At 44.1% G+C, this 22,072-nt stretch overlaps 1 protein-coding gene across 2 annotated transcripts in view; it reads left to right on the top strand.

Annotated features, from left to right (window-relative positions):
- Positions 1-22,072, top strand: part of TNFRSF19 (TNF receptor superfamily member 19) — a 91,354-nt gene that overhangs the window by 26,051 nt on the left and 43,231 nt on the right. For both annotated transcript variants that reach the window (XM_081551069.1, XM_081551068.1), the window contains exons 3-4: positions 325-435; positions 18,210-18,388. In XM_081551069.1, the coding sequence (XP_081407195.1) occupies positions 325-435; positions 18,210-18,388 (290 nt within the window). The remainder of the gene's footprint in view (positions 1-324; positions 436-18,209; positions 18,389-22,072) is intronic.

Below are 22,072 nucleotides of genomic sequence, written 5' to 3'. Positions count from 1 at the left end.
TCTTCTCACTTGGAAAGGAGAAGAGCTTCTAGCAGTTTTTACCTTGGGTTTAGAAATGTGTAGGAAGAAGATGGCGATTGATTCTAGAAAAGGGGAGTTCTCGTTCAGAAGCAGAGAGAGGACTCGGGTTTGAATTGTTTCACTGACTTTTCCAGAAAAGTGGTTTTCCTTCCTAAAGTGGAAACTGAATTGGCCGGCCTCACTCTGAATTAATGTTTACCTTCAGTGTTTATGTTGAAAATACTGAAGGTACTGTTCCCTTCTTGTGAAAAACAGAATTACCTCACCTTAAGATAACGTTTTGTGAAATGTTTTTTTTTTCAGGCATGTAGAGTGATTTGTGAAACAGGAGACTGTGGACAGCAGGAATTCAGGGACCAGTCAGGAAGCTGTGTTCTGTGCAAGCAGTGTGGGCCAGGCATGGAGTTGTCCAAGGTAACTGTTGGGTGCATGGGACGGTTGTACGCCTGTGTTTTTTATTTATATTTATTTGCTTATTTGCTTGGCTGCCTCAGGTCTTGGTTGTGGCATGCGGGATCTTTTGCTGCAGTGTGAAAACTCTGTAGCTGTGGCACACAGGTTTAGTTGCTCTGCAGCATGTGGGATCTTAGTTTCCCGACCAGGGATCGAACATGGGTCCCCTGAACTGCGAGGTGGATTCTCAACCACTGGATCACGAGGGAAGTCCCACATCTGTGTTTTTTTTTAAATGCGTTCTTAGCAGCTGAATTCTTTCAGTTGATGACTGGTGACGATTTCTCGGTTCGTCACCTCCTTTAGCCAAGCATTGCACAATTCCCTCCTCAATGCATTTGATTCATGTGTCTCACTGAGACAAAAGAAGTCGATTCTGGTAACCATAACTCAATGAATGTCATAGTTCTATATACTTTAATGTTTACCATATTTTACTAAAAGAATAGAATCATTAAACAATAAGGTCTCACTGTGTAGCACAGGAAACTGTATTCAATATCCTGTGATAAACCATAATGAAAGGGAACATGAAAGAGAATGTATATATATATATGTATACCTGAATCAATCTGTGGCACAGCAGAAATTAACATAACATTGTAAATCAACTATACTTCAAAAGAATAATTTTTTTTAATAATTTTAGTTTTTTGTTTTTGTGTGTGCTGGGTCTTAGTTGCTGCATGGGCTTCTCTCTAGGTGCGGAGAGTAGGAGCTACTCTCTAGTCACAGTGCATGGGCTTCCAACTGCGATGGCTTTTCTTGTTGTAGAGCACGGACTGTAGGCATACAGGCTTCAGTAGTCATGGTACGTGGGCTCAGTAGTTGCGGCTCCCAGGTTCTAGAACTTGGGCTCAACAGTTGTGGCTTTGTTGCTCTGTACCACGTTGGATCTTTCTGGATCAGGGATCGAATCCTTGTTTCATGCATTGGCAGGTGAATTCTTTACCAATGAGCCACCAGGGAAGCCCTGAAACAATCTCCTTAAAAAATAAAAGAATCATTAAGGTTTATTTGCATTAATTAAAAAGAATCAACATTCTACTAACGATTTAAAAATAAAGCATTGATAGCAGAATATGTTAATGCTCCTATTTACTGGGCCTTCTTTTTCTTAAGATGAAGGTTACCATTGCTAGTCAAGGAACAGAGTCCAACAGTGTTTTAAGTAACCAGGCTCCAAGGGAGCAGTTGTTTTCCAAGCCAGAGTTTTGAACACGCTTTCGACAATGCCAGTGTGATTATTATTTTTCCCATACAGAGTATGGACTTCCCAGGTGGTGCTAGTGGTAAAGAACCCACCTGTCAATGCTGAAGACATAGGAGATGCAGGTTCAATCCCTGGGTCAGGAAGATCCCCTGGAGGAGGGCATGGCAACCCACTCCAGTGTTTGTGCCTGGAGAATCCAAGGGACAGAGGAGCCTGGTGCGCTACAGTCCAGGGGGTCACATAGAGTCGGACATAACTAAAGAGACTTAGCAGCAGCAGCATGCTGAGTATAAGCTCCTTTCAGGAACATCTTAAATAGGCTCATCTTCAGGACTGCTTGTGAGGCAGCCATGTTCTAAGAGGGTGGACGCAGCGTCTTGGGTGTTCTGGGGACCTTCTCCTCTGCCTGAGCACCTTGGAAGCCGTGCACCCATTTGCTTTATTGTCTGGCCTTTTGAAGATGTTACCAGTTGTGGACAATTGATGTATGGTTTTGTTCTAAATAACGCACCAAGGTCTTCCTGTTAGGAAAGAAACAAAGAATGTCTCTTTAAGTGACTTTTCAAAGAGAAGTCCTTTCCCCTACAGTCCACTGTTCTCTGAAGTTGAGTCTTGTCATTCATAGATTTCTGATCGATCATCTGCAAACATCGGGAAACAAAGAATTATGCATTCCAGAAGTAATTCCTGGTGGATGGCCTGTCTGGGTGTTGTGTTTAATATGTGATGGCTTTCAGCCTCCTGCGCCATCCGTCTGGGCAGAAACTGGCCGAGTTTTGAAGTCTGCAAAGTCAAGTTAACTGGAGCACTCTGCCTGATGTTTTCTTAATCCCTCTCTGTTGTAAAAAAGGTCCTTTATAATGGCACACTGCATATCTGGGATCTAGCGACAAAGTTAAGAATGCGATCATTCCTGGGAGGAAAATAGCAGTGTTTCTACCCCTCAGAGTTCTTCTTTTCCAAATCTCTCTTAACTCTGAATGAAAACTCACAGATTTGAAGAGATGAGTTAAGTCATTTCTAAGAAACCATTCACTAACCTTCATCATTTATCTAGAGAATGAAGATGAAGTTTCTATCAACTCCACTGTTTTTTTTTTAAACTCGTCTTCTGAGGTTAACCGATAGTAGTTTCCATATTTCATAATTTCCCATGGATAGCCAGAAGAAGTATTTTTCATTAGGGAGTAATTTTCCCTGATTGTTGCAATAGCTGTCCAACTTTATTTCATTAACAGCAACAAGAGGAAGCAATGAATAACTCTCCTATGCGTACTCTTTTTGTTTATTTGTATTTATGATTCATTTACTCATTTTAAAAATGTCCAGGACAAATTGAGGGAAAAAGAGTAAAAGTGAAGGTAATAATGTCCCTGAAATATTAGATTCTGGAGACCCACTCTACTACTGTAGGCAAGAATCCCTTAGAAGAAATGGAGTAGCCATCACAGTCAACAAAAGAGTCCGAAATGCAGTACTTGGATGCAATCTCAAAAACGACAGAATGATCTCTGTTCATTTCCCAGGCAAACCATTCAGTATCACAGTAATCCAAGTTTATGCCCCAACCAGTAATACTGAAGAAGTTTAAGTTGAACGGTTCTATGAAGACCTACAAGACCTTCTAGAAGTAACACCCCAAAAAGATGTCCTTTTCATTATAGGTGACTGGAATGCAAAAGTAAGAAGTCAAGAGATACCTGGAGTAACAGGCAAATTTGGCCTTGGAGTACAAAATGAAGCAGGTCAAGAGAATGCACTGGTCACAGCAAGCACCCTCTTCCGACAGCACAAGAGAAGATTCTACACATGGACATTACCAGATGGTCAACACTGAAATCAGATTGATTATATTCTTTGCAGCCAAATATGGAGACGCTCTATACAGTCAGCAAAAACAAGACCGGGAGCTGACTAAGGCTAAGATCATGAACTCCTTATTGCTAAATTCAGACTTAAATTGAAGAAAGTAGGGAAAACCACTAGACCATTCAGGTATAACCTAAATCAAATCCCTTATGATTATATAGTGGAAGTGAGAAATAGATTGATGGGATTAGATCTGATAGATCTGGATGAAAGTTCATAACATTGTACAGGAGCAGTGATCAAGACCATTCCCAAGAAAAAGAAATGGAAAAGACAAAATGGTTGTCTGAGGAGGCCTTATAAATAGCTGAGAAAAGAAGAGAGGCTGAAGACAAAGGAGGAAAGGAAAGATATAGCCATTTGAATGCAGAGTTTCAAAGAATAGCAAGGAGAGATAAGAAAGCCTTCTTCAGTGATCAATGCAAAGAAATAGAGGAAAACAATAGAATGGGAAAGACTAGAGATTTCATCAAGAAAATTAGAGATACCAAGGGAATATTTGATGCAAAGATGGGCACAATAAAGGACAGAAATGGTATGAACCTAACAGAAGCAGAAGATATTAAGAGGAGGTGGCAAGAATACACAGAAGAACTGTACAAAAAAGATCTTCATGACCCAGATAACCATGATGGTGTGATCACTCTCCTAGAGCCAGACATTCTGGAATGCGAAGTCAAGTGGGCCTTAGGAAGCATCACTATGAACAAAGCTAGTGGAGGTGATGGACTTCCAGTTGAGCTGTTTCAAATCCTAAAAGATGATGCTGTGAAAGTGCTGCACTCAATATGCCAGCAAATTTGGAAAACTCAGCAGTGGCCACAGGACTGGAAAAAGTCAGTTTTCATTCCAGTCCCAAAGAAAGGCAATGGCAAAGAATGATCAAACTACCACACAATTGTACTCATCTCACACGTTAGTAAAGTAATGCTCAAAATTCTCCAAGCCAGGCTTCAACAGTACGTGAACAAACCATGAACTTCCAGATGTTCAAGCTGGATTTAGAAAAGGCAGAGGAACCAGAGGTCAAATTGCCAACATCCATTGGATCATCAAAAAAGCAAGAGAGTTCCAGAAAAACATCTACTTCTGCTTTATTGACTATGCCAAAGCCTTTGACTGTGTGGATTACAACAAACTGTGGAAAATTCTTCAAGTGATGGGAATACCAGACCACCTGACCTGCCTCCTGAGAAATCTGTATGCAGGTCAAGAAGCAACAGTTAGAACTGGACATGGAACAACAGACTGGTTCCATATTGTGAAAGGAGTATGTCAAACTGTATATCGTCACCCTGCTTGTTTAAGTTATATGCAGAGTACATCATGAGAAATGCCAGTCTGAATGAAGCACAAGCTGGAATCAGGATTGCCAGGAGAAATATCAATAACCTCAGATATGCAGATGACACCACCCTTATGGCAGAAAGTGAAGAAGAACTAAAGAGCCTCTTGATGAAGGTAATGAGGAGAGTGAAAAAGCTGGCTTAAAAGTCAACCTTCAGAAAACTAAGATCATGGCATCCAGTCCCATCACTTCATGACAAATAGATGGGAAAACAGCAGAAACAGTGAGAGACTTTATTTTGGGGGGCTTCAAAATCAGTGCAGATGGTGACTGCAGCCATGAAATTAGAAGACACTTGCTCCTTGGAAGAAAAGTTATGACCAACCTAGACAGCATATTAAAAAGCAGAGACATCACTTTGCCAACAAAGGTCCATCTAGTCAAAGCTATGGTTTTTCCAGTAGTCATGTATGGATGTTGAGAGTTGGACTCTAAAGAAAGCTGAGCTCCAAAGAATTGATGGTTTTGACCTGTGTGTTGGAGAAGACTCTTGAGAGTCCCTTGGACTGCAACGAGATCCAACCAGTCCATCCTAAAGGAAATCAGTCCTAAATATTCATTGGAAGGACTGATGCTGAAGTGGAAACTCCAATACTTTGGCCACCTGATGTGAAAAACTGCCTCATTGGAAAAGACCCTGATGCTGGGAAAGATTGAGGGCAGGAGAAGGGGATGACAGAGGATGAGATGGTTGGATGGCATCACCAACTCAATGGACATGAGTTTGAGTAAGCTGTGGGAGTTGGTGATGGACAGGGAAGCCTCGTGTGCTGCAGCCCATGGGGTCACAGAGAGTTGGATACGACCAAGCAACTGAACTGAACTGAACTGAACTGAAGACCCACTTGGAAGCAGAAATTTACATATACTGAGGGTGTTCCTGCATGTCCTGATATGTCCACCCTGCTGGCAGGCAGCCAGTCAGCTTTCACGCTCATAGTCTACACAGACTGCTCAGTTCTGTTTAACAGACGCTAAGTGTGTCTTTACTAGAGGAGTGAACAGATCGATGAACCTCAAATAGGTTTTGGAAAGTAAGTGCTAGTACATAGTGTACATGGTGCTTAGGCGCTCAGTCATGTCTGACTCTTTGTGACCCCATGGACTGCAGCCCATCAAGCTCCTCTGTCCATGGGGATTCTCCAGGGAGTAATACTGGTGTGTTGCCGTGCCCTCCTCCAGGGTATCTTGCCAACCCAGGGATCAAACCCAGGTCTTCCACATTGCAGGCAGATTTTTTACTGTCTGAGCCACTTGGAAAGAAAGGTAACAGTTAAATCTAGTAAGATAAAAGTTAATGAATGTGTGATTGGTGTGTTACTAATAATATGTTTGCCAAGTCTTTTAGTTTGGTTTTAGCTCTTAGTAAATAAAATTAGCAAGTGATCCTTGCTCAGGCTCTAAACTGTAAAATATAAGAAAGGCAAAGGATTCAAACGTACCAATGGAAGTAAAAAAATATTTTTATTTCCCAGTTAATTAATCAAGGCAAAGGATATGAGGGTTTTTGTTTTTTTTTTTAATACAAGCCATTACTTTGGAACTAGAAATCTGCAAACTGCCTACCCGTGAATTTGCAGTTTTTTCCTTCCAGGCTGATTTTATTAAATTTTTAGCAAGAGCATATATCTTTCAGAGGAAAGAAAAGTTCTGAGTATATTAAAATCAGATAAATCACTTAAATCAACAAGTATGTTCAGTTGGTTAATGAGTCACTTCCAAGTTTTTCAAAGTGAGGTAAAAATTCTTTTTTCACTAAGTTTTTGTTAAATTGTTAGATATCAACATTTATAAATAATCTAATTGCTTTCTGCTTGGAATATTAAATACATCATTTGGAGGGGGAATCTGTTCATTTGTAGGGAAGCAGGTGAGTACAAGCATCTTTGCTTTTTTAACTGAGGCTTACCAGTTAGGTTACCTGTGGTGTTTGATATTTTGAAAGCACAATAAATACTTTTAGATTAGTTATGAAAAAGCAGAAAAGCTGGATCAAATGATCCATACCCACAACCAAAGTTTTTTTCATATTAAAAATTTTAAAAGGAGCATATTCACCAAACATAGAGCTTTCAAATAATCTTTCTTCTAACATTACTATGTAACGTATTTTGCTGTACTAAACGTAATTTAAAACTTCTATTTTCATGTCTCTCTAAAATAACAAAGTCTGGGTCATGCAGTTCTTTGAATTGCAAACATTATCTGTATCTTAAAACTCAAGCTTGGAAATTCATTGGGTGAGCAGGTATACTTAAAATTTCCATCTGTGGTTTTATTACTCCTAATTATTATTTTCTTTGGAAAGCTTTCAGCCCTGCCTTTCCGCAAGGTGTCTGGCTTCCTCCCCCATGGTTAGGTCCCTACCCTTAGAACACGTAGTGGGGCTTGTTGCCAGCCTCGGGGAGCTCTCACCCGGGGCGCTGTGCTCTCTGCTCACCTGCGGCGTTGGTTGTGGTTCTGACTGCTTTTCACTTCCTCCCAGTTGTGAGAGTGTAAGGCGTCTACAACGCAGTCCCAGGTTCCATAAGATCCTTGTGGCTCGTTGAGATGGACACCCTTCCCATCTTTGGCCACTTTTTAAACAAGTACTTGTTTTGAGACTTTGTGTGTATACTTTCTGTTATGTGCATCTGCAGGGTGTGTCTTATAAAAAATAAGGCCTCTCTCTCAAAACGTCTGTCACTGTGACTCTGTCATACCGATCATGCAACGAGAATGGACAGTGGTGGCTGACGTCACGAGTCGGCTTCTGTGTGATCGCCGTGTGTGCTGTCAGAAATCCTCACAGTGTAGGTCTGAAGAGGGGAGTCTAGCTGCTCCTGTTCACAGATGGGGAACCAGAGACACAGAGATTAGCGGTGTCAGTGACTCACCCGCTGTCAGTGAGTGACGGCGTGGGCCTGTCGCTGCCAGGACACAGCGCACCTGGCCGGGCTTTCTGTGCCGAAGGACAGCTCAGCAGCCCGTTTGGTTCCCAGGTTAACCACCCCCCTCCCACCTGGCCCAAGAGCCCCAAGCACCATCTCTCTCATTTAGGCCCTTTTTAAAGAAAATTTCATGTTCATTTTGTTACTTACAATGATACAATATTGGGTTGGCCAAAAAGTTCATTCTGGTTTTTCCAAACCGAGATTTTTGGCCAAGCCAGTACTAGTCTTAACATGGTTGTAACAGCAAATTAATACATTTCAGTACTCATGTAGCATTAATGGAACCATGATAGTGGTTATTATCAGGTAAACAAACACATAAGTACACATATGTATCTGTATGTGTAAATATGTGTTATATTAGCATTACATAGTTGACGTTACATAGCTCATATATAAGGGACTTCCCAGGTGGTGCTAGTGGTAAAGAATCTGCCTGCCAATGCAGGAGACCCAGGTTCAATCCCTGGGTCAGGAAGATCCCCTGGAGAAGGAAATGGCAACCCACTCCAGTATGCTTGCCTGGAGAATCCCAAGGACAGAGGAGCCTGGGGGGCTACAGTCCGTGGGGTCGCAAAGAGTCGGACACGACTGAGTGACTAAGCACAGCACAGCGCATTTGATCAGCAGTATATGATCCATGCAAATGTTACCTCAAACTCTTCATTGCTGCTGCTGCTGCTGCTGCTGCTAAGCCGCTTCAGTCGTGCCCAACTCTGTGCGACCCCAGAGACGGCAGGGCACCAGGCTCCTCTGCCCCTGGGATTCTCCAGGCAAGAATACTGGAGCGGGTTGCCATTTCCTTCTCCAACAAACTCTTCATTAAAATTAAAAACTCAATTAAGGAGAAATTTAAATGGGGAACAAAAGAGAAATCTTCAAAAGAAAAAAAGACTTTTTAGTAACTCAGCTTAGGAAGTAGTTTTCCTGAATCTTTTGGAAAATAATGCGGTAAGTCATGGAGCCATTCGGAGTCTGTTTTGAGGGTTTTATTCCCTTGGGCCATATTTACTCTCTCCCCCACCGCATGGTTTAGGTTTTAGTTTTTGAGAGTCTGTGATAAAGACAATGAATAATGTCTTTTTCCTATTTCTGAGGCAAAAAATACCGCTTGTGGTTTCTGCGGCTCTGTGAGCAGCCCTGCCGGTGTTTCGACCAGGACCATGTGCGTGAGTGTCAGGTGGCGTCCCAGGGGCTCATGAGAGCAAACAGCATTGGGATGTGTGGGAGATGATATTTTTGTTTTCCCGAAGTGACCACATTAGACTTGGATTCTCACCATCTCCAGTTTGCCCAGCCCCTCCCCCGCACCGAGTATTGATGCCAACAGTGAGCTTTTAACAGGGTCGCCTTCTCAGCAGTAAATCAGGAAACTAGTTTTTGCATGAGCCTCTGGAAACAGACTTCAAGTCTCTGGCATGGTTTTCAAAGTAAGCTTTGCTGAGCAATTATTGGGATGACTTTAGTTAATGTGAAAAAATTGACTCTTGTAAACAACAAGAGTTTATGAGAGTCTATGCGGGGCTTCCTATTTTTAAAGACGTCTCCCTCTTGGAAAATTGTTTTAATCCTTATGAACAAAGTTACACAAAATTTAATATAATTTTCAAGCATAAAAAGATTCATTTCTGCCATTTAATTACACCATTGCTCACTTTATTTGTGTTTAATTATACCCAATCGAGCCCAGTGATGTTTGGCAGATATTAACAAGCTCTAGCTTGTCATTTTTCTTTAGAAAAACTCAACTGCGGGTTTTCACAAACCAAAAGTTTGAGGGGGGTGGGATGCGTCTTTGGTGTTGTTTTATTAAAGGAAATTAAAAAGCTGATTTCTAAACACTGGCCACATGAATCTAATTTGTCATTCCCATTTCTGTGCCCTAGATTTTCTCTATAAATAACTTCTTCTCCGTCCAAGTTGAGCTTTTAAAGTTCAAAGAACCCAAGTTAATAGTCACTGGCCGCACAAATAAGTAGTGCTTTCGACTTGAGCGCCCAGAGTGTGTCTCCGGGACATTTCGTGGTCTGGGAGGATCTCCCCTGTTGGGGGTGGGGGCCTGCTCCCCCAGCATGTAGGTGGGATCCACTTGTGTTTTTGTTCAGTTCTGGGTTTGCAGAGGGAGGGAGGAGAGAAGGGGATCTGAGGACTGTTTACTTTGAGTCATTTTGCTACTGGAAAGCCACCAAATGTAGCTTAAAAATATTGGGCAGAGTGACAGAGCCATGGCCGCCGGCTCAGTCCAGCCTCCTGCTGCCTCGGAGCTGAGACAAGGCAGCCACTCCGTGCATCCCCCAACTCCCGGGAGGAAGGCTTGGCCTCGCCGACTAGGAAATATTGCCACGGCCTTTACAGGCTTGCTCCCTGGAGTTAAATAATAGCACCAGTAGTAGTAGTGGTAGTAATAATAATAATACACTTTAGGAAAATGCACAATATTTGTTCATCTATCTTAAACAGCAGGCAGTTCTTTATTACACACTGGCTTAACTACTGCTAAAGAAAAGTTACTCAGTGTCTCTTGTTGAGGATGGTGGAACAGGGATGACTCAGAACCTTTGCAGCAGGTGTGGGGTGCGCTGTGGTGAGATTTTACAAGGGGAGGGAGTCATCTCTGAATACATCCTGGAGAAGTAGGAATTCATAACCGAGGAGCACTGTAGCCCACCAGGCTCCTCTGCCAGTGGGATTCTCCAGGCAAGAATACTGGAGTGGGTTGCCATTCCCTTCTCCAGAGGGCTACCCAACTCAGGGATTGAACCCATGTCTCCAGCAGGTCATAATTTAAAAAATAAAGGCCATAGTATTGTCTTGAAGCCTACATGCGTTTCTAGCATGGATAACAATGGGAGATGGTCCTCCATAAACAAAAGTGAAAGTGAAAGGAAAGTCACTCAGTTATGTCCGACTCTTTGTGACCTCCTGGACTATATAGTCCATGGAATTCTCCAGGCCAGAATACCGGAGTGGACAGCCTTTCCCATCTCCAGGGGATCTTCCTGACCCAGGGATCAAACCCAGGTCTCCCACATTGTGGGCAGATTCTTTACCCGCTGAGCCACAAGGGAAGCCCAAGAACACTGGAGTGGGTAGCCTATCTCTTCTCTAGCGGATCTTCCCGACCCAGGAATCGAACCAGGGTCTTCTGCATTGCAGGCAGATTCTTTACCAACTGAGCTAACACATGTCACTAATTCTAGAGCCCAGGCTGGTGACTGACTCACTCTTTCCTCCCACACCACACCATGCCAGACACACACACACTCCTTCTAATAAAAGGATCAGAGGGAGAACTCAGGGCCACCTGCGACATGTCGGACAGAGGTTAAAGCAGTAAAAGGAACTTCTGTTCAGGAACTTTTGCAGCAGAGACTGCGGCCTACAACTGGGTTCAGTTTCAAATCCAGGTGGACACGTGGGAGGCGAGCACCCAGGAGCAGGACGGGGATCAGAGTGGGAACCCCCAAAGAGGAAGCATCAGGGGAAGGGGCATCCTGGCTAAACAGATGGGAGGATTCCTGCTGAAGGTGGGCAGACGATCAGACATCACCAGTGGGGGTGGGGAGTGGGGGGAGGTGAGGAGAGCTGGTCAGATATGGAGAATAAGCACATGTGGAGAATGGGAGATGACTGGGCTCAAGACCAGACCTAAGAACAGGGCATAGTCGAGAAACTGGCTCAGAGAAGCTTGTCCGGTTTGGTCAAGTGGAGGGTCTGTCAAAGGTAAGACGAAGCAGACCCACCGCGAGCAGCCTGCCCACTGCCTCCTCTCCAGAGACCCATCCATACTTCTTCTGCTTCTGTACTCAAAGAAAGCACTCTACCAGAGAAATCACCCCCTACTACCCCAGAATCATGAGGGAAAACCCCAAAGATCGGATGCTATTTTGGTTAGATGCCCAAGTGTGTCACGTGGACCTCGCCAATGAATTTCACCCAGTGCAGAGAGGTTGCCCTTGGGATGCAGTGGTGAGACCTGTATCCTGAACACCCCCACCATGCCCCGAGCCAGGCGGACGCACTCAAGTTGTACACATGCATGTGCACAAGGAGGGTATGTCTGTGAGGTTTCCCCAAGCCTGGCTGTAGTGTTTGGGGGTGGGGGTAGGAAGTTACAGATGAAGGATGGGTTATTTATTGAACTTAATGTGGAAGATTTCAAGGCATTTTAACCACTTCGTTTTACTGAATGAAATAAAAATATCAAAGTAGACATTTATATTGAGATATAATTTGATATTTATGTGCTGTTTACTTTATAGCCTGGATTTCAAATAATTATGGCATCTGTATGTTTACAGTGCTTTAGAAATACGACAGATCAGCTCTAAAAGTGGTTGCTGCCTTGGACGCTGTACAATAATTCTTTGGAAATAATTGCTCTGAATTTCTAGTTAATTCAAGATGTCTAGTTAATTCAACACATGGAATGGTCACTTCATACACTTAAGCTGTCATGAACTGCAAGCTGTGATGTTATTCTTAAAAGTTTAAAAATAGTATTAGAATAGTATTGTTTTAAAAATGGCAAATACTTTAGAGAAAATATATACTTCTTAAAATTTTATTGAAGTATTGTTGATTTACAATGTTGTGGTAATTTCTGCTGTATAGCAAAGTGATTCAGTTATATGAGATATATACATTATTTTTCATATTCTTTCCTATTATGGTTTATCACAGGATACTGAATGCAGTTCCCTGTGCTGTACAGTAGGACCTTGTTGTTTATCCATCCTGTATATAACAGTTTGCATCTACTAACCCCAAACTCCTGGTCCAACCCTCCCCCACCCCCACCCCCCACCTTGGCAGCCACACGTCTGTTCTCTATGTCTGTGAGTCTGTTTCTGACTGAAAGCACAGGTTGCTCAGTCATGTCTCACTCTTTGCGACCCCATGGACTATATAATCCATGGACTTCTCCAGGCCAGAGTACTGGAGTGGGTTGCCTTTCCCGTCTCCAGGGGATTTTACCAGCCCAGGGACCAAACCCAGGTCTCCCGAATTGCAGGTGGATTCTTTACCAGTTTAGCCACAAGGGAAGCCCAAGAATACTGGAATGGGTAGCCTATCCCTTCTCCAGCAGATCTTCCCAACCCAGGAATCGAACTGGGGTCTTCTGCATTGCAGGCAGATTCTTTATCAGCTGAGCTATTTGAATTAAATTCCCCCAAATAATCAATCTCTGTACAAGTATGACTCATGGTTCCTGCTCTGTACATTTCGGTACTGTTTGATGATACTAATGGTACAAAGCCTTACCTCAACCCCTCACCCAGTGCTACCCCAAAGAAAATTGCTGTTGCTGCCAGTAAAACATGTGAACTCCAGGCAGAAATAGTGAGCCAGTATCCAGTTATTAAGGAAACCTATGATACAGTTGGAGCCCCACTTTTTTCTTTCTATATAAGATTTGGTCCAGTGTAGAATGAGCCAAAAAAAAAAAAAAAATTCATGAAATCCTCATTCTACAAAATCTAATGCCATGTAAACGACACACAGCGATATATGGCAAAAACTCTTTGGCCAAAACAGTCCTCATGTAGGATAGAAACTCTAGAATACAGCCAGTAATCAAAAAAGAAGCACAAAGATTTCTCCAACACTAAAGTATATGTTCTTTCTCAAGAGAGATGGGACTGTCAACACCCCCGTGTGTATTCTTTCAAGTTGGATCGTTTATCCAGTTTCTCGGGAATGGGGAGAGGAAGTGAGTGGCTGTGGACAGTGATGCCCGGCAGGAGGGAGGAAGGACAGCTGACCGCCTGGCAAGGGCATTAACACAGCAGAAGCGCCTGCAGACCCAGGGCTGCCTGGTTCTTTGTGCAATACCACAATGCAGCAGTGGATTCAACCAGGAAAGGTGAAATTCTCTTTTGTGTGCCCATTTTCAAAAGCAAGTAGTTGAGACTCATTTTAGACAGATTTTTATTCAGTAGAAATGTCTTAGATGAAAAGTGATGCTTTTGTTGTTATTGTTCAGTCTCTCAGTCATGTCCGACTCTTTGCAACCCCATGGACCACAGCACGCCAGGCTGTGGACAGGCTTCCCTGCCTTTCACCATCTCCTGGAGTTTGCTCAAACTCATGTCCATTGAGTCAGTGATGTCATCCAACCATCTCATCCTCTGTCGCCCTCTTCTCCTTTTGCCCTCAATCTTTCCCAGCATCAGAGTCTTTTCCAGTGAGTCAGCTCTTTGCATCAAGTAGCTAAAGTACTTCAAAGTGGTATTTGAAGTCACCTAAAAAACTGTGGTCTGCAGATCCCTTTGTTCCCCAGTGAGACTTTATTATACTGAAACCAGGAAAACTTGGGCTGTAAAGCACCCAGAATAATCAAAGCAGTTGGTATCACTTCTTTGGCCAGATGCTAGTGCTTGATTTCTAGTTTGGAGGCTTTGTATGTTTTCCAGTTTATTTCTCAGAATAACGCTGTAGGGCCAGTTGATTATCCCCTCTCACAGATGAAGAGGCTAGGGTCAGAGAGTTCCCAGAGTAACTTGGCTGGCAAGTGGCCCATGTGTGTTTGTCTCCAGTGTAGGAGAACACCCCCATTCTGCTGTGTCAGCCTGGCCGGGAGAGCAGCGTGTGAGGTGTGCTGCCGGTTCACTGACCCCTACCTCTTTCCCTTTGTTTGCTTGTCTTCCTCTCCCCACTTTTCCTTCCCCTCTCTGTTGTGTGTTAACCTGTATATGAGACCTGTGCAGTCCAAGCCGCCTGCATCCAAGAGTGATTTTGCAGTTGTGGCCGCAGGGACTTTTGACGGGGATGCTGAGCTTGAGGCCCCGCCCTGGGTGTCACATGCTTTGATCCCTGATGCTGGGGGCATGGGGTGGGAGGTGCCCTTCTGTGCCAAACGAAAATCTTGGGATGCCCGGCTCCCTCTGCAGCTAACGTGGTCCCAACGCAGGTCACACTGAGAGGTGCAGCCCCCCAAATAGCAGGGGCTCCCCCCACCCCACTGAGACCGAGCACACATCCCAAGAACTCTCTCTAGATGTGTGTCTGTATTGCTTTCCTGATTACTACAGATGCTTTCTGCACGAAAATCAAATCATTACGGAGTTATGAGAACTGAAAACACCTCATCATTCCACCCCCGCAAAAAAGAGAATCCCTGTTAACAATTTTACAAAGATTCTAATTTGTGAACTGGGGCTTCCCTGGTGGCTCAGATGGTAAAGAATCTGCCTCAATGCAGGAGACCCCGGTTCCACCCCTCTCCTGTCACCGCCTGCCTTCGGGTCAGAGCTTTGTCCAGCTGGAGCCCTCAGGGTTGAGAAGGGGCTGACCTCCTGCTTTGTTTTTCTCCCCAGCTCTTTGCTGTGCTTGTTCAAGACACATTTGAAAGACGGGCAAAGGAGCTGAAAGGGGGACAAAGGGGCCCCTACTCCCAAATGTGCATGAGTTCATTAGTGGATTGAAGCCTTATTGCTAATACCCTTTATCGAGTTCCTTACTGAGTACAGGCAATACTATTCTTTGTATTGGTTTTTGTTTTTTAATTGAAGTGTAGTTGATTTACACAACGTGTTAGTTTCAGGTGTATAGCAAAGGGATTCAGGCATACATATATAAAAATCTGTTCTTTTTCAGATTCTTTTCCCATTATAGATTATTACAAGATATTGTGTATAGTTCCCTGTGCTATATCGTAGGACCTGCTGTTTATCTATTTTATATACAGTAGTGTGTATCGGTTAACTCCAACCTTCAAAGTTGTCCCTTTCCTCCACCTCCCCCTTTGGTAACCATAAGTTTGTTTTCTATGTCTGTGAGTCTATTTCTGTTTTGTAATTAAGTTCATTTGTATATTCTTGTGTGTGTGTCTGTTGATTTTAATTTAATTTTTAATTAGTTGTCTTTGTATATAACTATGGATGGAGAAATTAAATGTGTAAATGTTACAGAGAAATGAGGATTTTGACCTCCCTGGACCTGTGTTCTGGCTTCCACGGTTCCCAGAAGAGGGAGCTGAGGCTGTGAGGGGAGCTCTGCCTCCCACTGCCCTTCTGGCTGCCCGTGGGCCCCTGGCACACCCTTGTGTGGGGCCGAGTGGGCCCCTGGCACACCCTCATGTGGGGCCGTGTGGGCCCCTGGCACACCTTCAGTGTGAGGGTGTGCATGCAGCTTATGAGCGGCTGCCTCATTTTCTTTTTAATGGCCAGTGTTCTATAGAAACCATCACATAGTTGGTTTAACTATGATATGTAACTCTTCAGACATCCTCCTGTGTACATGTCAGATAAACTGCCTGAAAGGCCCACAGTATAATAATAGGAAGTCTGGCTCTGGAATTAAATGGTGTAGGTCTCGTACCTTATACCCCAGCAGTTCTGCTTCAGGGTATACATCTGAAAAAAACAAAAACACTAATTCAAAAAGATAATGCACTCAGTGTTCAAAGCAGTACAACTTAATATAGTAAAGGTATGGAAGCAACCTAAGTGTCCATCAACAGAGGGATGGATAAAAAAGATGTTGTGTGTGTGTGTGTGTGTGTGTGTGTATATACACACACAATGGAATACTATTAAGCCATGAAAAAGAATGAAATTTTGCCATTTGCTGCAAGGTGGATGGACTTGGAGGGCACTATATTAAGTGAAGTAAGTCAGAGAGACAGAATACTGTAAGATATCACTAATATGTGGAATCTGAAAAATACAACAAACTAGTGAGTTAAAAAAGATGCAGACTCAAAGATAAAACAGAATAAACTAGTGTTACCAGTGGAGAGAGAAGGGGGGGGTCAATATAGGGGGTAGAGAACTTTAAAAAAAGGATTATTATGCTGCTGCTGCTGCTGCTAAGTCGCTTCAGTCGTGTCCGACTCTGTGCGACCCCATAGATAGCAGCCTGTCCCTGGGATTCTCCAGGCAAGAACACTGGAGTGGGTTGCCATTTCTTTCTCCAATGCATGAAAGTGAAAAGTGAAAGTGAAGTCGATTGGTCGTGTCTGACCCTTAGCGACCCCATGGACTGCAGCCTACCAGGCTCCTCCATCCATGGGATTTTCCAGGCAAGAATACTGGAGTGGGTTGCCATTGCCTTCTCCAGTATTATTATGGGATTATATAAAATTGTGTGAAACTTTTGAAAATTGTAAAGCACTATAGAATCAACCAATTAGTTAATTTAAAGACTGCCCTGGGAATATCCTGGTTCTGATACCAGCCATGTCTCTTTAGTTAAGGTGTGCCCTTTCTGGGAAACCCCACACTCCCATCCATGAGGTGGGAGCATGGGTAGGGCTTTCCTTACTGAGGGGAGTATTAATTAATGAGATCCTGGCATAAGGGAGCTCCCAATAAATGTGAGTACTTAATATTAGTGTTTCTGTAAGAAATGGGGTCATACTTTTCACTCTGTATGATGATTTATTTTTTAAACTGTCACGAACACCTGTCTATAGCACTCTTGTGGTTGCATTATAACTGCAGTATGATCCGCTGTGATTGATTTAGTGCTTGATCTTGTGGAGATGATCGCACACAGGTCAAAGGGTCATCTGTGAGGCCCATCCCTGGAAAGCAGCGCTGGGTTCTGATGCCCAAATGTAGAGAGTCCTGAGACTTCAGTGTCACAGGGCTTGATCCAGACAAGAATTTAGTGTTCTTTTAGGTGTCATATAAGCATCTTCTATCAGACAGCAATAAACAGCCAGGGCTCCCCAGGTGGCATAGTGGTAAAGAACCTCCTTGCCCATATAGGAGATGGAGGAGATGCAGGCTTGATCCTTGGGTCACGAAGATCCATGGAGAAGGAAATGGCAACCCTCCAGTATTCTTGCCTGGAGAATCCCATGGACAGAGGAGCCTGGTGGGCTATTAGTCTATGGGATCGCAAAAGAGTCAGACTCAGTGTTTAAATGATGATAGTAAACAGCTAAATATTTCAAGGCAGTTCATTGGATAGGTTTCTAGGCTTGTAAGCCTCTGACATTTCATATGCAGCTGTCCTTGCGTTCTAATACTTATCAAAGCACTTATTTTCTGCCTTGATAAGTGAATATGTGTCTGCCTGTTTCCCTGACTCCAGTTTCTGAGGACTCAGATGACCGGCCAAGTTAGAGAAGAAAGTGCCTGATTCCGCCCAAAGCCGGCGATAATTCAGCAGCAGGAGTCAGAGAGCCTTTAGTATTCAAATGCTCGTGATGCCGGAATAAAGTGGATGACAAAGTATACTTCTGGCTGTAAGAGAGATTATTAGCGGGGAGACACATGGGAACCGCTGAAAGAGGGGCCTTTGTGTTCAAGGAGGCGGGCGCTGGGTAATTACCAGCCCGGTTCCCCGTCGTATCTCGTCGTCCTCCTTTTTCACGCTCGCAGGGCCTGAATAGCCGTCTCTTGTCTGTTCATCCCCACAGGAATGTGGCTTTGGCTATGGGGAGGACGCCCAGTGTGTGAAGTGCCGGCCACACAGGTTCAAGGAAGACTGGGGCTCTCAGAAGTGCAAGCCGTGCCTGGACTGCGCCCTGCTGAGCCGTTTCCAGAAGGCCAACTGCTCGGCCACCGGCGACGCCGTCTGCGGGGACTGCCTGCCTGGGTACGTGGCCAGTCCTCCCTGGGAGATCAGGTCGTTATTCTGAGCAGGATTTTCTCTCTGGTTCCCTTCCAAACGCGGATGCCTGCTGACATCCACCCCAACAAGGTTGCTGAGGTTCACGGCTTTTCTGTTTCCCAGGCCTCCCGCATGCCCTGCACAGTGACAGGCGGGTGGTTAGGATCAAACAGGTAAGCCAGTGACCAAGGCTCGGTGTCACAAAAATCTGCAGAGTTCTCACCGGTCAATAAGGAAGAAAAGATAGACAAAGGGATGAAAGACTAAGGCAGCTCACAAAAGAGGAAGTGCATGTGGCCTGTGATGCTAAGAAGGTGGCAATCCTCCATATGATCAGAGAAATGCAAACACCACCATCCAGCCAGTCACGTCTGCAGTGTTTGTGGGGCAGCTGCCAGGTGTTGCTTTCGGGAGGGAAAGAAAGACTGCCACCCATGGGCAGCTTACATCCTAATATGGTTTGAAAGATACCTGCATAGTAAATAATAAGAAGTTGTGCAAAAAGGTAGAAGGTGGTGGTTCCTGGGGAAAACAAAGTCTTTAGCAGCTCAGGGGGCTGGGTGTGCCCCCCGGGGACAGAGAAGAGGCAGGTGGCAGGATCAGAGTGGGTCATCAGGCTGGGTGATGCTGAAAAGGTTAGGTCTCTGTGGATGCAGGCCCTAGGGTGGACATGTGTGCATTTTAGAAACGGCCGACAGGACAAGGCAGGTGTAGGAGGCAACAGAGTGGGCTGGAGGGAGAGGCAGAAGGGATGGCAGAGGTGGGCTCGTGTGACAGTGGAGACCTTAAATGTGCACATTGGAAGGGAACCCAGGCCGTAGATAGAAAGTGGACCACACCTGGGCCAGGTGGAGAGACAAAGCCCAGGAGGAGGGATTTTTAACGTTTTAAGTGCTTGTAGGTAACGGTTGGCTGGACATGCCAGATGAAACAGGCAGCTGGAAGCCAGAGTGGTAATGAAAACTGGGACCCACTGGGGCCGAGTGGTGGTCTGTTAGAGAGTGAAGAGGCCTTGTTGCAGGAGGTAAGGCAGGGAAGAGACCAGGTGACTGCCAGGAGGACGTGTTTAATACAGAACAGAGCCAAAGGAGAGATCAGGAATCCTGGAGCTTGCCTGGAACCCAAGTTTTATGGCAGAAGTGAATTAACCAGGGCCAGCAGCATTACGGGAGCAGCAGAGATGTATTACTTAGTGGCTAAGCATGCTATATCCTCTGGAGGAGGAAATGACAACTGACTCCAGTAACCTCGCCTAGAGAATCCCATAGACAGAGGAGCCTGGCGGGCTACAGTCCATAGAGTCGCAAAAAAGTCAGACAGGACTGAAACAATTTAACACAGAGAAGCACTTTACATGACTTATTTTCTGTAATGTTCACCGTGTTTTAAAAATGAAGAAACTGAGCCTTGTCATTAAGGTTATCCAGGCAAGATTGCACAGACAGTACGAGGTACAACTTGGAGCCGTGTCCAGGACTCTGCTGCCAGAATCCATGCTCCAAGTCATGACAGATGCAGGGCCCTCACTGCACTTGACCAGCATGTGCCCACAAGACCGGGGGTTTGACAGATGCCGGGTGCTTGTCCTGGGGCTTTTATTGAAGCCAGAGGACAGCTAAAACTCTGGGCCCAAAGAAAGAGCAGAAAATAGCCTTATGAGTCATGTCCTCATGCAAAAACTTAACCACCCAAACAGATGCAAAAAGTAGTGATCTTCCACCAACAGCACAATGACCAAAGGGAAAATAGCTGTACTGGACTTCATTGAAATTAAAATCTTTTGTGCTTCAAAGGATACTGTCAAGACAATGAAAAGACAACCCCCCGGAATTAGAAGAACTAGTCATAAACCATAAATCATATATGTGGTAAGGGACTATCTTATCTAGAATATATAAAGAGCTCTTACAACTCAATAACAAAAAGACAAGTAACCCAAGTAAATTATGGGCAAAGGATAGAATAGACATTTCTGCAAATAAGATACACAGATTATACTCATGAGTGAGCTCATGAAAAGATACTCAACATCAGTCATCAGGGAAATTCAGAAAAATACCCCCCCATATACTTCATGACCATGAGGATCAGTTCATTTCAGTCACTCAGTCGTGTCCAACTCTTTGCGAGCCCATGAACCGCAGCACGCCAGGCCTCCCTGTCCATCACTAACTCCCAGAGTTTATCCAAACTCATGTCCACTGAGTCATTGATGCCATCCAACCATCTCATCCTCTGTTGTCACCTTCTCCTCCTGCCTTCAATCTTTCCCAGCATCAGGGTCTTTTCCAATGAGTCAGCTCTTCGCATCAGGTAGCCAAAATATTGGAGTTTCAGCTTCAACATCAATCCTTCCAATGAACACCCAAGACTGATCTCCTTTAGGATGGACTGGTTGGATCTCCTTGCTGTTCAAAGGACTCTCAAGAGTCTTCTCCAACACCACAGTTCAAAAGCATCAATTCTTCTGTGCTCAGCTTTCTTTATAGTCCAGCTCTCACATCCATACATGACTAATGGAAAAACCATAGCCTTGACTAGACAGACCTTTGTTGACAAAGTAATGTCTCTGCTTCTTAATATGCTGTCTAGGTTGGTCATAGCTTTCCTTCCAAGGAGCAAGTATCTTTTAATTTCATGGCTTCAGTCACCATCTGCAGTGATTTTGGAGCCCCAAAAAATAAAGTCAGCCACTGTTTCCACTGTTTCCCCATCTATTTGCCACGAAGTGATGGGACCGGATGCCATGATCTTAGTCTTCTGAATATTGAGCTTTAAGCCAATTTTTTCACCCTCCTCTTTCACTTTCATCAAGAGGCTCTTTAGTTCCTCTTCACTTTCTGCCATAAGGGTGGTGTCATCTGCATATCTGAAGTTATTGATATTTCTCCCAGCAATCTTGATTCTAGCTTGTGCTTCCTCCAGCCCAGCGTTTCTCATGATGTACTCTGAATATAAGTTTTATAAATAAGCAGGGTGACAAGATACAGCCTTGATGTACTCTCTTCCCGATTTGGAACCAGTCTGTTGTTCCATGTCCAGTTCTAATTGTTGCTTCCTGACCTTCATACAGGTTTCTCAAGAGGCAGGTCAGGTGGTCTGGTATTCCCATCTCCTTGAGAATTTTCCACAGTTTATTGTGATCCACACAGTGAAAGGCTTTGGCGTAGTCAATAAAGCAGAAATAGATGTTTTTTTGAACTCTCTTGCTTTTTTGATGATCCAGCAGAAGTTGGCGATTTGATCTCTGGTTCCTCTGCCTTTTCTAAAACCAGCTTGAACATCTGGAAGTTCATGGTTCACATATTCCTGAAGCCTGGCTTGGAGAATTTTGAACATTACTTTACTAGCGTGTGAGATGAGTGCAATTGTGCGATAGTTTGATCATTCTTTGGCATTGCCTTTCTTTGGGATTAGAATGAAAACTGACCTTTTCCAGTCCTGTGGCCACTGCTGAGTTTTCCAAATTTGCTGGCATATTGAGTGCAGCACTTTCACAGCATCATCTTTAAGGATTTGAAATAGCTCAACTGGAATTCCATCACCTCCACTAGCTTTGTTCGTAGTGATGCTTCCTAAGTCTCACTTGACTTCACATTCCAGGATATCTGGCTCTAGGTGAGTGATCACGCCATCGTGATTATCTGGGTCATGAAGATCTTTTTTGTA

Source organism: Giraffa tippelskirchi, chromosome 12 (assembly GCF_054371585.1).
Source record: "Giraffa tippelskirchi isolate mGirTip1 chromosome 12, T2T-mGirTip1v1.2.pri, whole genome shotgun sequence".
In the NCBI taxonomy this organism is placed as follows: domain Eukaryota; kingdom Metazoa; phylum Chordata; class Mammalia; order Artiodactyla; family Giraffidae; genus Giraffa; species Giraffa tippelskirchi.
This window is presented reverse-complemented; position numbering and strand designations above follow the sequence as displayed.